A 14,914-nucleotide genomic window follows, 5' to 3' on the forward strand; every position below is an offset into this window, starting at 1 on the left:
GGCTGTAGGGCTCAAAAAGGAAAGATTCTAGAGACTGGTTTTATTTATTTTTCAATCTTTCTTAATTTTTGCTTTGTGGGAAATTTAATAGGTATCAAAATAAGAGATTTAGCAATAGGATGCCCTTGATAGCATTTGGCTATCTAGATTTTTTTGGTCTTTTCTTAACTTCTTCATCCTTCAGCCATAGGGTACTAGGTTCATTTATAAATATGTGTATATATTATGTCCCTGTAACACACACACACACACACACACACACAATATGAAATTATGAGACCAGTTATGAGATTATTAAGAATCCATGTAATGAGGCAGTGAACTAGGGTTATTATTAAGAATGGAAAGGAAGGAATACGTTTGAAAGATATTGCCAAGGTAAAATAAAAAGAACCTAGTAATTTATTTATTAGGTGTGGATGGGTGAGAGAGGTGAGAATAATGTGACAAGCGTGGTAAATAATATTTAAACTGCCGATCCTTACTTCAGGGATACCCACAATATGACTTCAACTGATCTTTACATTCCTATCTTATCCTATTCCTTGGCCCATACTTTAAATTCTGACCAAACTCAGCTATAAAAATGGAGCAGTCAGGATGATGCTTATGCTTGTTGCGTTTGATCTGATGGTGTGACGGTATGCTCTGGTGAGATCCCAAACTCTTAGCTTCCCTTGAGTTGACTGTGGTCCAGTTTCCCGGGGTCCTACCATAGTGTTGGACTCACATGTCCTGTTGGATCAATCATCTGCATCCACTTTAGTCTTCTTTATCTAAGTATGTATGCTAAATTCCTAGTTGACTAGTGCTGCCACCCACCTCTGGCAGTAGCACTTGACACTGGTCACCTAATTTAAAAAAAAAAAAAGATTTATTTTTTGTTATGAACTTAAACACCCAGCAAACTTTAATATCTCAGAATTTAAAGAAAAACACAAAAAGGATTATGAAACCATAAATTTCTGTGATATGCCAACTTTTTTTTGAAGTTTGTATTAAATTTAATGTAGTATTTATAAAATTTCCCTGTTTGTTGGGAAGCAAGAGTTTGGCACTCTACCCTTGTTGTTTAGTTGTGTCCAACTCTTTGTGACCCCCCTTTTAGGGTTTTTCTTGGTTAAAGATATTGGAGTAGTTTGCAGTTTCCTTCTCCAGCTCATTTTACAGATAAGGAACTGAGGCATACAGGGTTAAATGACTTTCCCAGCGTCACACAGCTAGTAAGTGTTTGAAGCCAGATTTGAACTAATGAAGATGAGTCTTCTTGATTCCAAGCCCAGTGCTCTATCCATTGCTCCACCTACTGCCTCTTTAAAAGTGTATATTAAATTTAATATGGTAGTTATAAAATTTCCCTGCTTGTGTCTTGTTCTGACCTTTTGTTTATTTGTTAGTGTTTGATACTCTTTTTTTCTTTCTTTTTGTATCTCTGTTACTTTCCAGTCTTCACTCTGTTCTTTGGCCCTGTCACAGAAACTCTTCCTCATAACATTTAAGTGTTGTCAAGCAAAAACAACTTAGCACATTGACTGTCAAGAAATTTATGTCTCATTTTGTATCTCTAGTTCATCGCTTCTCTGCCAGCAGAGGGTGGTATCCTTTATCAGTCTTCTGAAGTCATGATTAGTTACTGTGTTGATCAGAGTTCTGTAGTCTTTCAGAGTTGTTTTCCTTTACATTATTGTGATCATTGGATAAAGTGGTCTCCTGGTTCTGATCATTTTACTCTATATCAGTTCATATAAGTCTTCACAGGTTTCTCTGAATGCATCCTGTATATAATTTCCTATGGTACAATAACATTACATTAAATACCATCATTTGTTTAGCTATTCTGTAATCAATGTGCACCCACTTTGTTTCCAGTTCTTTGTTACAATGAAAGAGGTTGTTTAGCAAGGTTTGGGGAATGGATCACAGACTGCAAGGTGTTGAAGAGTGAGCTCTTAAAGGAAGTAGAGGTGGTGAATGTAGACTGTTCTTTCTCAAAGTTGGATGGTGAAGGTAAGAAATACAGGACTTTAGTTTAAGTAGTAGGTTTTTTTCCCTCTTAGGGTAGTCTAGGGGCTTGCTGTTCAGTTTGGTTTGTGGAATGACATAACAAAACCAGTTAGGAAGAGACTGAAAATGTATGATAAGGTATTTTTAATGATGCAAGATCAGAGGAGACAGAAAGAGACAGGACAGAGTGTATAGGTAGCTCTGGCAAGGAGAGAGTACATCTTGATTTTTTAGTATTGGTGGGAAAGGGAAAAAGGATGAATGGAGACATTGAGAAGTTTAGAAAAAACAGAAGAGGAAATCCAGGGGAGTTGATATCTCATAGCCTCAGTCTTCTCACCCAAGTAGGATGTCATGTTATTGGAAAGTTTTTTGGGGTAGGGAGAGTGTGCTTGAAAATCAGCCAGAGATGAATGAGAAGGATGATAAAAATGCAGTGAGAACTCAGTTGAGGTTAAGATAGCCTAATTTTTAATTGAATTTAGTTGGCAATTTAGTGATTTTTCTCTAGTACTGTTGGGCTGCTCAGGAGTAAGAGTTATCTAGTGTTGAGGATTAGCAGAAATGGAATGTCAAGAGGGCAAGGAATTTGAGGGCAGAGGAAGAAAGACATTTTTGAAATGGTTGATTAGAATGTCACGACTGACTAGGGAGGGAAGTAAGACTAGATGATGACCTGGGAAAATAAGAGGGAATTGACGTATCAAAGGTCATGGTGACGGCAGAGAACAGATATGGGAAGATTAAGAGAGTAGGAGAAATGGGAAGATAGAAGAGAGAGATCTTAGAGTTTAGGATCTTGGAAGGAGGATGCTATATTGGAAATAACACTAGGCTTGAGATCATTAGAAACTTGGCTATTACTACTGTCCCTGGCACTTACTTGTTGTATGACACTGGACAAGTCTTTTATAACGTCTTTGAGCCTCAGTTTCTTCTCCTTTAAAATAGGGATAATAATGCCTGAAGTGTCTTCTTCACAAGATTGTTGTGAGAGTCAAATGAGATGATGAATTTGAAGCTTTTTGTAAAATTTAAAGGACTATATGTATTTTGGCTATTATTATTGAAGGCAGGAGAATGGCAAGATGATGAGGATTAAGGCATGATTTCCCTGTTGAATGATTTGCAGAAAAGTAGAACTAGATGTTGTAAGATCTAAGGAATTTAAGGAACTGAGAGGGCAGGATTTTGGAAGGTTAACATCATTGTAGATATTGAAGTCTCTAAGGTCTGATGTAAGGTGAAGCGATCAAGGACCAGTTTGGAAGCTGGGTTCCAAAGACATGGAAAGGTAGTAGAACATTTAGGAGATTTTTTAGGTGACAGTGCCAGATTGGGAGAGAATAGCATAGTTGAACGAAATAAGCTTCAAAGCTAGAGATTGGTTGCATAGCGATGGACCAGAAGTGATAAGAGATCAAGGAGTATACTTCTTCCCAGACTTTCTGATATAGGGGAAGTAGTAAAAAGAGCAGCTAGTCTTAAAAAGGGGTATTAAAGATGTAGAGTGCTCAGGGAAAATCCAGGTTTTTAATTATTCAGTGAGGAAGAAAGACTAAGAGAAAGAACTCTAGAATGGAGAGAGGGAGTAAGGCATAATAGAAAAGGTCAGAAGATATATAGCTCATAGGTCTATACCTGAAATGACCTCAGAGACTATTTACTTCTGAGCCTCTAATTTTATAGATTAGGCTTTGAAACCCAGGGAAGCAACTAGCTCTTTAAAATTATAAGTATTTTAATTGCCAGAGGAAGACTGAGTTTCAAATCCTGTCTCTGTTACCATTTATGAAACCTTGGGTAAATCATTTCTCTGGGTCTTAGTTCCTTCGTAATGAAGAGGTTTTGCTAGATGGCATAAAAGGATACTTTCACCTAAATTTATGATCCTATAATCTTCTAAGTACGGTAAAAATATAAGAAAGGAACAGGCAGAGTAAGCTAGTGACTAGAGAGGCTTTCTAGAAGTTTTCATTGTAAAGCTGTAAACTCTGTAAACAAACATACAGTATTGATATTGACAGATTGGTAAGTAAAGGCATAATTAGGCATCTGTATAGAGATGAAAGTAAAAATAGAAGTAATGTCACTTTCTATATTTTAAATTGTCCAAATTGTTTAGATTGAAATATAGGGTAATAAATTTTGCATGTGTTCACATTTCTTTTTTTTTTTTTTTTGTTTTTTTTGTTTTTTAGGCAATTGGGGTTAAGTGACTTGCCCAGGGTCACACAGCTAGTAAGTGTCAAGTGTTTGGTCTGAGGCCGGATTTGAACTCAGGTATGCCTGACTTCAGGGCCGGTGCTCTATCCACTGCGCCACCTAGCTGCCCCTTTTGTGTTCACATTTCTTATCCATTTATGAAATACATTTAAAAGACACTTAAAGGTTCAAATATTCCTGAAAGTGTTAAAAATTTATGTAACCAGTTCTTTTTTATCTATGATAAATATAGATAAGAAGAGCATGGGTAGAGAAAGTTCATAAATACATTTTTATTCTCACAATTTTACCTCCACCAAACCTATCAAAGCTTCTAGGAAGAAAAACTGAGGAATTTTAATCCCACCTCTTTTACCTTTTCCTTCAAGGTGCTGATGATAGTATAGTAGCTAGGAAATAGGAGAAGAAAGAGGCTTCAGCCGCAGACTATGTCATTTGAGCCAGAATGATCAAGCCCATACTGTAATTTATAAATAAATAATGAAAAATGAGGGGAACCAGTATCAGATACCTCTTGAGCACATATCGCTATCATTTCTACCTTCCTCTAGTGAAAGAATCTCTTTTATAGTCTTATTGTAAGGAATCAGCATGGCTTTGTGCAAAGATTTAGCTTTATTTTTAACTTGTAAATTTTATTTTATTTTTTAAAATAACATTTTATTTTTCCCCATGTAAAGACAAATTTTAATATTTGTTTTTTAAAAACTTTGAGTTCCAAATATTCCCTCTCCCTTTCTCACCTCCCCTTTCCTGATAATGGTAAGTAATTTGATCAAGTAATTAGGTCATATGTGTGCAGTAGTACAAAATATATTTCCATGTTAGTCATGTTGTAAAAGAAAACACAGACCCAAAGGAAAAAATAAAAAAAAAATAAAGAAAGTGAAAAATAGTACGCTTCAATCTGTATTCAGATGCCATCAGTTCTTTCTCTGGAGGTGGATAGCATTTTTTTTTTTTAATCATAAATCCTTTGGAATTGTCTTGGATTATTGTATTGCTGAGAATAGCTAAGTCATTCACAGTTGATCATCTTACAGTTTTGCTGTTACTGTGCACAGTGTTCTCCTGGATCTAGTCACTTGACTTCGTGTTAGTTGATGTCTTTCCAGGTTTTTCTAAAATCAGCCTGCTCATCATTTCTTATAGCACAACAGTATTTCAGTACAATCTGATACCACGACTTGTTCAGCCCTTCCCCAGTTGATGGACATCCCCTCAATTTCCAATTGTTTGCCACCACGAAAAGAACTGCTATAAATATTTTTTGTACAAATAGGTCCTTTTCCTTTTCCTTTTTTTCCCCCCCTTTCTTTGGGAAGTAGACCTAGTAGTGGTATTGCTGGATCAAAGAGTATGCACAGTTTTGTAGCCCTTTGGGCATAGTTCCAAATTGCGTTCCAGAATGATTGGATCAGGGGCAGCTAGATGGTGCAGTGGATAGAGCACCGGCCCTGGACGGAGGACCTGAGTTCAAATCTGGCCTCAGACCAAACACTTGACACTTACTAGCTGTGTGACCCTGGGCAAGTCACTTAACCCCAATTGCCCAAATACAAAACAAAACAAAAAAAAAAAACAAAACAAAACAGAATGATTGGATCAGTTCACAACTCCATCAATGGTGCATGAGTGTACCAATTTCCTTGCATCCCTGCCAGCATTTATAATTTCCTTTTCTGTCATATTAGCCAATCTTATAGGTGTGAGGTGGTATTCAGAGTTCTTTTAATTTGCATTTCTCTAATAAATAGTGATTTAGAGCATTTTTTCATATGACTATTGATAACTTTGATTTCTTCTGAAAACTGCCTTTTTGTATCTTTTCGCCATTTATCACTTGGGGAATGACTTGTGTTCTTATAAATTTGACTCAGTTCTCTATGTATTTGAGAAATGAAGACTTTATCACAGAACCTTGTAAAAATTGTTTCCCAGGGCAGCTAGAGCAAAGTGGGTAGAGCACCAGCCCTGGAGTCAGGAGGACCTGAGTTCAAATGCAGCCTCAGACACATAACCCTTACTAGCTTTGTGACTCTGGGCAAGTCATTTAACCTCAATTGCCTTGCCCCCCTCCCCCCCAAAAAATGTTTCCTAGCTTTCTGCTTTCCTTCTAATCTTGGTTGCATTGGTTTTGTTTGTGCAAAAATTTTTTAAATTTAATATAATCAAAATTATCCATTTTACATTTTGTAATGCTCTCTATCTCTTGTTTGGTCCTAAATTCTTCCCTTCTCCATGGCTCTGACAGGTAAACTGTTCCTTTCTCTCTCAGTTTGCTTATAGTTTTACCCTTTATGTTTAAATCATTTTGACCTTAAAAATCAAAGATTAAAAATTTTGACCGTATCTTGGTAGATGATATAGCATGTTGGGCTATGTTCAGTTTCTGCCATGCTGTTTTCCTGTTTTCTCAGAAGTTTTTGTCAAGTAGTGAATTCTTGTCCCAAAAGCTGGGGTCTTTGGGTTTGTCAAGCACTCTGTCCATTACTTCTGAGTCTTGTGTACCTAATCTATTCCAATGATCTACTACTCTATTTCTTAGCCAGTACTGGATGGTTTTGATGATTACTGCTTTATAATATATTTTCAAAGCTGGTATGGCTTTGCCACCTTCTTCTACTTTTTTTTTTATTCCCTTGATATTCTTAACCTTTTGTTCTCCTTTTAAAATTTTGTTTTCTATATTTTTTAGTTCTATAAAATAATGTTTTGGCAGCTTGATTGGTATGGCACTAAACAAGTAAATTAATTTAGGTAGAATTCTTATTTTCATTATATTGGCTTGGCCTACCCATGAGCAATTAATATTTTTCCCGTTGTTTAGATCTGACTTTATTTGTGTTAAAAGTGTTTTGTAATTGTGTTCATATAGTTCTTGAGTTTGTCTTGGCAGGTAGACACCCAAATATTTTATATTGTCTACAGTTATTTTAAAAGGAATTTCTAGCTCTGTCTCTTCCTGCTGGATTTTGTTGGCAATTTGTCGAAATGTTGATGATTTATGTGGATTTATTTTATATCCTACAACTTTGCTGAAGTTGTTAATTATTTCAACAAGATTTTTAGTTGATTCTTTAGTATTCTTCAAGTAGAGCATCATATCATCTACAAAGAGTGATAGTTTTGTTTCCTCATTGCCTACTCTAATTTTTTCAATTTCTTTTTTTCCCCTTCTTATTGCTGTAGCTAACATTTTTGGTACGATATTGAATAATAGTTGTGATAGTGGGCATCCTTGCTTCAACCCTGATCTTATTGGGAAGGCTTCTAGCTTGTCCCCATTACAGATAATACTTGCTGATGGTTTTAGATACTGTTTATCTTTTTAAGGAAAGCTCCCTTTATTCCTATGCTCTCTAGTGTTTTAATAGGAGTACATATTGTATTTTGTCAGATGCACCTTACAAGATGCATTCCTGGCTGGAACCCTGTCCCCAGTGTCTGAAGACCTTTTTGCCTATCTCGTTGTGCTGACTGGGGCTGGAAAATGATTCACTGTGATTTTTTCTTGAATTTCTCTATTAGGATTCAGTTTGGTGCATTTTCTTCAACTTTTTGGTGGAGTTGTTGAGAGTGAGGAGTTGTTATTCTGGTATCTTGATTCTGCCTCCAGGCCTCAACATTTTAAAGTGGTCATTCAGTCTTTACTTGAAGACCACCAGTAATAGGAAATTCTTTACCTTTTGAATCAACCCATTCTTCTTTTGGACAGCTCTCATTGTTAAGGACATTTTCCTGGAATCAGTCAACAAATATTTAGTAGTAAGCTAGGCAGTGAGGGTACAGAGGCAAAAATGAAACTATCTGCCCTCAAAGAGCTTATCCTCTACTGGGGAGATAATATACATAAATATGCATATGCAAAGTAATTAGGTCTTTTTTTGTGGGGAAGAGGGGACACTTGCATTGGAGGAATAGGGAAAGGAATCATGTAGAAGGTAGAGCTGGACTCTGAGAAACAGTATAGTATACTGGAAACAGTGCTAGACTTCGAGCTCAGAAGACTATCTGATAGTAAGCTGTATGACTATGACTAAGTCACTTAAATTCTTTGAACTTCAGTTTCCTCATTTATAAAATGGGTGACAGTGGTATCTGTTGCATCTACTGCTCAGGGCTCTTCTGAGGCTCAGAGGAATGAATCATTTGTAATGGGCTTTGCAGACTTTCAAGCACTCTCTGAATATCTGCTGTTATTACCTTCCTATTGTTCTCAGTCCAGACTTCTAGGACCTATCAGAATTAGCCTAATATATTTTCCATGTGATAATCCTTCAGATACATGAGGATATTTATCATCCATTTCCAACTCTTTCTGATGAACTCCTTCCCTCCCATTGTTTGTTTTATTTTTTTTCCTCTTCAAGCTAAAGATTTCCATCAACTCATTCTCTAATGGCATGGTTTGTTGTAACCTCACCATTTTCAACCAACCCATCAGTCAACAAGTATTTATCAGTTTATTTATAAGTGCCTAAGGCATTAAGAAGAAACAGACAAAAAGTGAAACAAAGGAGCTTACATTCTTTTTTTGGGGGGGGAGAATGACATGTACAGACATTTTGTATTTGAATAGTATGTACAAAATAAATACAAGTTTTGGAGTGGGAAGGCACTAATAGCTAGGGGGTGGGTGAGATAGGAAGGTAGTGCTAAAGGTGGGCTTTGACCATTTTGTTAATGGTCCTTTCTGAAACAAATTACCTAGAACTGAACACAGTATTCCAGATGTAATCTGACCAGGGCAGAGTATAGTGGAACTATATAATCTCACTTTTTTTTATTTTGGAAACTGTGCTTCTGTAAGTGTAGCCTAAAGTCACATGAACATTTTTGACTGCCATGTTAACACTGTTGATTCATATATTGAGCTTGTCAGTTTCTAAAAGTTCTAGGCTTTTTTTATACAAAGTACTTTTTAACTTTTCCAATTCTATACTTGTATAATTGACTTTTTTTTGTTTTTCCTCTATTTTTAAAATTAATTAATTTTTAGTTTTCAACATTCACTTCCATAAGATTTTTAGTTCCATATTTCTCCCCATCTCTCCCCTCCCCTCACCCCAAGATGGTGCATAAATTGATACAGGCTCAACATGAATACTCGTATTAAACCTATTTTCATATTAGTCATGTCGTAAAGAAGAATTAGTGGGAGAAACCATGAGAAAGAAGAAACAAACAAAAAAAAAGCATTTAAATAATATGCTTCGATCTGCATTCAGACTCCATAGTTCTTTTTCTGGATGTGGAGAATATTTTCCATCATGAGTCTTTTGGAGTTGTCTTAGATCTTTGCATTGCTAAAAAAAGCTAAGTTTATCAAAGTTAGTCATTGCACAATGTGGCTGTTACTATGTACAGTGTTCTCCTGGTTCTGCTCACTTCACTCAGCATCAGTTCATATACATCTTTCCAAGTTTTTCTGAAGTCTGCCTGCTCATCATTTCTTATAGCACAATAGTATTTCATTACATTCATATACCACAACTTGTTCAGCCATTCCCCAGTTGATGGGCATCCCCTCAATTTCCAATTCTTTACCAGATAATTAACTTTTAAAAACCAAGTTCAAGACTTTACATTTAACCTGATTAAATTTAATCTGATTAGTTTTGGCTCATTCATTATTGTAGATTGTTGAAATATTTTTGTATTTTTAAAAAGGAGAATGTGGATGGTATTTTAAGATGTCTGCTCTCTTTATATGACATAGGGTCTTTGAAACAGTTGTAATATGACCTGAGCTGTTAGGGATATTTGTGTCTGAATGTCTGGGAAGATTTTTTTTTCTTAAAAGGCATGGAATTATCTCCTACCAATAGGTTACTGGTTTCCTATTTGATGAAATAAATGGCATATTATGGGGTTCGTGGTGAAAAAGAGTCAAAGGCTGCAAAATTAATTGCCTAATTTTGTATGGTGTTTTCACATGTATTATCTCATTTTATCCTGAGTACTACACTGTAAGCGAAGTGGTATAGGTATCTCCATTTAACAGATGAGTGAGAGTCTTTGCAGCTGTGGGATAGTGTGTCAGTCTCTTCCAGGCTAAAAATCAGTCAACAAGTATTTATTACGCTCTGACTATATGCCTTGCACTGTGTTAGGCACTGAGGATACAAATTCAATGAATGAAATAATCCCCACTTAATAAGGAATAGGATCTACTCTAAGGTAAAGTAGTTGCCCTCAGTTAGTTTCAAACATGTATCTTTTTTATTTTGTTGCAAATAAGTCCTTCCTTTTGGACTTTGTTTGCTACCCTCTCTTGCCTTTGTTAAACTCTTTGTTTGGAGAGGCTTGCATTTCCTAGGTGAAGGGTAACTAATGAAAATTATTGCAAAGGATCCTTCAAATTGAGAAATACCTTGGATAATTTTAATTGTCAAACACTTGAAAAATTATGCCAGAAAGGGATTGATACGAGCAGTTAGCTACGGATAATTTCTGGAAAGGTAATTGAGGAATGAATGCAAATCATTTATACAATTTATATATTATATAGTATATATGATTTGCTTTGTTGAGGTCTTTGGTGTATTCCTATGTTGCTGTCCTATTTTTAAAGTCTAGTGCATAGTGAAGGTGCATAGTATCAGATATCTTCAACTTTTTTTTGTGCATAACCTTTTCAGACATTGGGCTGGGAAGTGACTCTGTATGTGCTCGGCCCTCATCTCATCGAATAAAGTCCTTTGATTCCCTTGGATCTCAGTCTTTACTCAGTCGGACTTCAAAATTGTTCCAGGGCCAGTATCGAAGCTTGGTAAGTTTGATTAAAACAAAAGCTGACTTGTATGTGTGCACACCCACATGTTATTAATGTGGTGTTGTAAAGGAATAAAAGTTATGTGTCTTGGACTTCTCTGTACTTCAACTCTTTTGAGCTAATGCCTACCCAGAGTTTCCTTAAATTCTGATGGATAGATCATGTGTCTGTGTGTGCGCATGCCTGTGCATGCGTGGGTGTGTGTATGTATGTGTGTATACACATAGCATCTTATTTATATCTTCTATAAAAAAGAGTGCTTGAGCACTGCGTGATATTTTCTTTTTAATCCTCTTTATAAATGTCCTCTTACCCTAAAATGTTGGAATAAGGAATCCACTTTGACAGAACAAGAATGAATGTTTAAGGTCTATAAAACTAAATTCTCCAGCAGTCATTTTCTCTCTGCTTAAAAACATGATTTAAAGTGCTTTAATAAGTCAGACTGTGTTTTGTAAAAGAGGAAAACCCATATGATAGCCAGGAAATAGTTTAAGGGAAATTTTAAAGGAAAGAGATCTAAATTATTATGAATGGGTTAAGTGAAGAAAAATTTGATTTTGTATTATCAGAATGGGCAAGGTCATCATTAATGATGACTATAATGATGAAATAGGAAAAGGCAGAGTGAAAAGTAAAGGGAAAAAAACAAGAAACATAGCATTAGCCAAAAATTATGAAAAAAGGTAGAACTTCATATGAAAACTGATCTTTTAATGAAATATTTTTAGGTCTTAAGACCATTTCAGTGGGGCAAAAGACGCTGAACTACCTGTTCCACTTGCCTCCTTTGCCATGCAAAATAAACCAAAGCTTACATCTTTAAATTACTGAATTAATGGGATTGTTTTTGATGAAATACAAGTACCTGGTTTTCCTCAACGTTTCAAATAAGCAATTTCAGATCAGAAATAAATATGAACTGTCACATTAAATGTGAATGGTAGAAGATGCATCGATATTGTAGAACTTTGCTGAGTTATATTATTACATGTGTATGTGTTGATGTGGATGGATTTTTGTTGTGATATTAACTAAATGTGTTTTTCACTTGATCTTTAGACTATACTTCTAGAATATCTACTTTAAGACAGAAAGGGGGATTGGTAGGCAAAGGCAGCATTAATTAGTCAATAAACATTTAAATACTTACTGTATGCTCAGCTTACTGTGCTGTGCTAAAAGGTTTTTGAAGAGCTTCATGGTTTGAGTGTATTAATCTCACAGTATTTTAGGAAGCAGTAGTATATCCATAAGGTATATTGGCAGAAAAGTAAAATAGTCCTCTCCACTTTTTAAGGCAGCTAATGGAAAACGGGCAGCTAGGTGGCACAATGGATAGAATGCCAGGCTTGGTGTCAGGCATACTCATCTTCCTGACTTCAAACCTGGCCTCAGATACTTACTAGCTGTGTGATGCTGAGCAAATCACTTAACCCTGTTTGCCTCAGTTTCCTCATCTGTAAAATGAGTTGGGAAAGGGAAATGGCAAACCATTCCAGTATCTGCTTCTTGGCAGATGGGGTCACGAAGAGTTGGACATGGCTGAAATGATTCCACAACAGCAATAGAAATTAGAGGAGACTAGAAACATTTCTTCGCTATTTAGCTGTACTTTTTTCCTCTTAAAGTAGCACCCTGTTTCTGAATTTGATTGAAGTAAATTTCAATTTTATTGGGCACAACTCTCTAGAAAAGTTTGGAATTTCTTTGGGAGAATTATGGCTCCAAATTAAAGAGAAGTTTATCCCACTGAAAAAAAATTTGCCTTTGTCTGATCATAAAAGAAATCCAGAAAGGTTGTGAACAGAATATTTGTTGCCTTCTGCTTGACAACTCTGAGCTAATTTTGAATGAAACAAAATTTCAAATGTATGTTATGTTTGCTTTTCTCCCAGTTCTTTTCTTCACAACTCTTATATTCTTCTTTTCTCTCTAAGTATCTTGCTTCTTTCTCTTCCTGGAGGCTCAGTTTGTGAGGTTTTTTATAACAGTGTCTGATTTAGAGGCACCCAAGAGGATTACAAGAGAGGAATCGGGCACTCTGAAAAGGAATATAAGTTTCCATGTTTCACATTCATGAATGAGGCAAATTGGTTTGTAAGCGTTTATTTTCTTTGAACTAAACTCTTGCTTTATATAATATTCATTATAAAACAGTGGATCCTAAAGGATGCTTACTATTTGTAACTGGCTGGTAGCAGGATTCTTTTGTATGGTCAGCCTTGTCTGGTTCTGGAAAGGCATATGTATTAACTTAATTGCTACAGTTGCCTTTAGTTGTTGGAATTTATCACCAGGATTGGGTCCGTATGTGTTTTATAAAAAACAGATTTCCTGAAGTTATTGTGGATATGCTTACAGAGAAGAAAATATAATGAAGATCATAGTGGACACTTGATGAATAATAATCATAGTTTATGAAACAGAAAATATTCCCCACGGAGTATAGATAACTTCTAAAGACAATTTACAAGAGCAGGAAAGTATATATTCTGTCAGTTTTCTAGCAACAGGTTTTATTTGGCATGTTGATGAACTTGGTTCAAACTCCCATTGGTCGATAAGAGCCAGCAAGCTTTGTTTTTCAGGGGAAAAAATGCCAAATAAATTTAATATTTCTAAAGCTTTAGATGTTTCTGTAACTAATATGTGTAACTTCCCAGGAAAACCAGAGTACTTCAGTCATGCCTGTGACAACGGAGAAGGAACAAACAGTGTTTTAGTACAACTAATTTATCCCTTGACTTTGTCTTTGTAATTAATACTGATTGCTGTGCTGTTGTTCAGATTTCTCTATACTTTAGATGACAACATGGAGTAGGGGGAAGAACACTGTCCATGAGTCAGTGTTATGGTTTCTGCCCTGCTTCTAATTTGTTGTAACATGAACAAGTTGTTTAACTTTCTTGGTCTCAGTTTCCTCATCTTTAAATGTAGGCAGTTGTATAGATTCATCTTTTTTAAGTTTTTCATCTCTAACACTCTATGAAAGAGCCACATTTTTTTTTCTTTCTCTGAAATCCATTGTATTTGAAACACATTTTTCCCCCCTATCTTTTTCTTGACTTGCTCCCTTCCCTGCTTACTCTTCTCTTTCTTAAAGAAATTGTATGTCCTTCTTATTCCCCTTTCCAATCCTGTTTTCCTTTCCAGCTAACTTCCTTCTGCCTTCTTTATCCAAAACTTTTTTTCCCCTCTTTACATCATTCTGTTTTCCTTTACCTTGCTTTTACAGTGTCATTGTTTAACACTAGTTTTAGGGGAGCACGATATATTTTATTTGTCCTTTGATATAAATCTGTATGAAGTAAGGAGAGTGGGTTCTAAAGATGTCATGTGTGATATAGAAAGTCTCTCCCTCCCCCCCCGCCTCATCTTATTTAGTTGGTAAACTGGGGGGGAAAAGTTTTTACACATGAGATAGTGCAGATAGGTGGAGGTGGGAATTAGTACTTGTTGCTATGTGCTGATCCTCACAGTTTTAGAAAAATAATAACTTTTGACTTAGATTTTGCTAGAGAAGGGCAAGTTCTTGATGGAGAAAACTTTCAATGGATGTGATATTTTTGTAGAGGAGAAGAATCAGGCAAAATTGAAGAAGATTCTGTGTTCTTCATCCTCCTAATATTTTCAGTCTATAGTTCGACAAACAAGAAACGTAAGAAAAATTTCAGTGGAAAATATCTTCAGGAGTTCTTGCATAAGCTGATAGTATCATAGATTTAGAGCTAGTAGGGCCCTTGGAAGTTAACCAGTCTTGCTGAGACCCAGAGAAGTGAGATGACTTGCCAAAGGTCAAACAGGTAGAAAGTGGCAGAGCCAGTATTTGAATCAAGATATTTTGACTTGAAAGTCAATTCTCTTTCCACTGAACCTTGTTACTCTTTTGGATGTTACCCAGAG

The 14,914-nt window shown here is 35.8% G+C and overlaps 1 protein-coding gene across 4 annotated transcripts in view; it reads left to right on the forward strand.

Moving 5' to 3' along the window:
- The window catches only part of LOC114046191 (rho guanine nucleotide exchange factor 7), a 317,431-nt gene that overhangs the window by 118,546 nt on the left and 183,971 nt on the right, over nucleotides 1–14,914 (forward strand). For all 4 annotated transcript variants that reach the window (XM_027866432.1, XM_027866431.1, XM_027866434.1 and 1 more), the window contains one exon: nucleotides 10,875–11,005. In XM_027866432.1, the coding sequence (XP_027722233.1) occupies nucleotides 10,875–11,005 (131 nt within the window). The remainder of the gene's footprint in view (nucleotides 1–10,874; nucleotides 11,006–14,914) is intronic.

This window comes from Vombatus ursinus, unplaced genomic scaffold, assembly GCF_900497805.2.
Source record: "Vombatus ursinus unplaced genomic scaffold, bare-nosed wombat genome assembly UNPS02014781.1, whole genome shotgun sequence".
NCBI classification, from domain to species: domain Eukaryota; kingdom Metazoa; phylum Chordata; class Mammalia; order Diprotodontia; family Vombatidae; genus Vombatus; species Vombatus ursinus.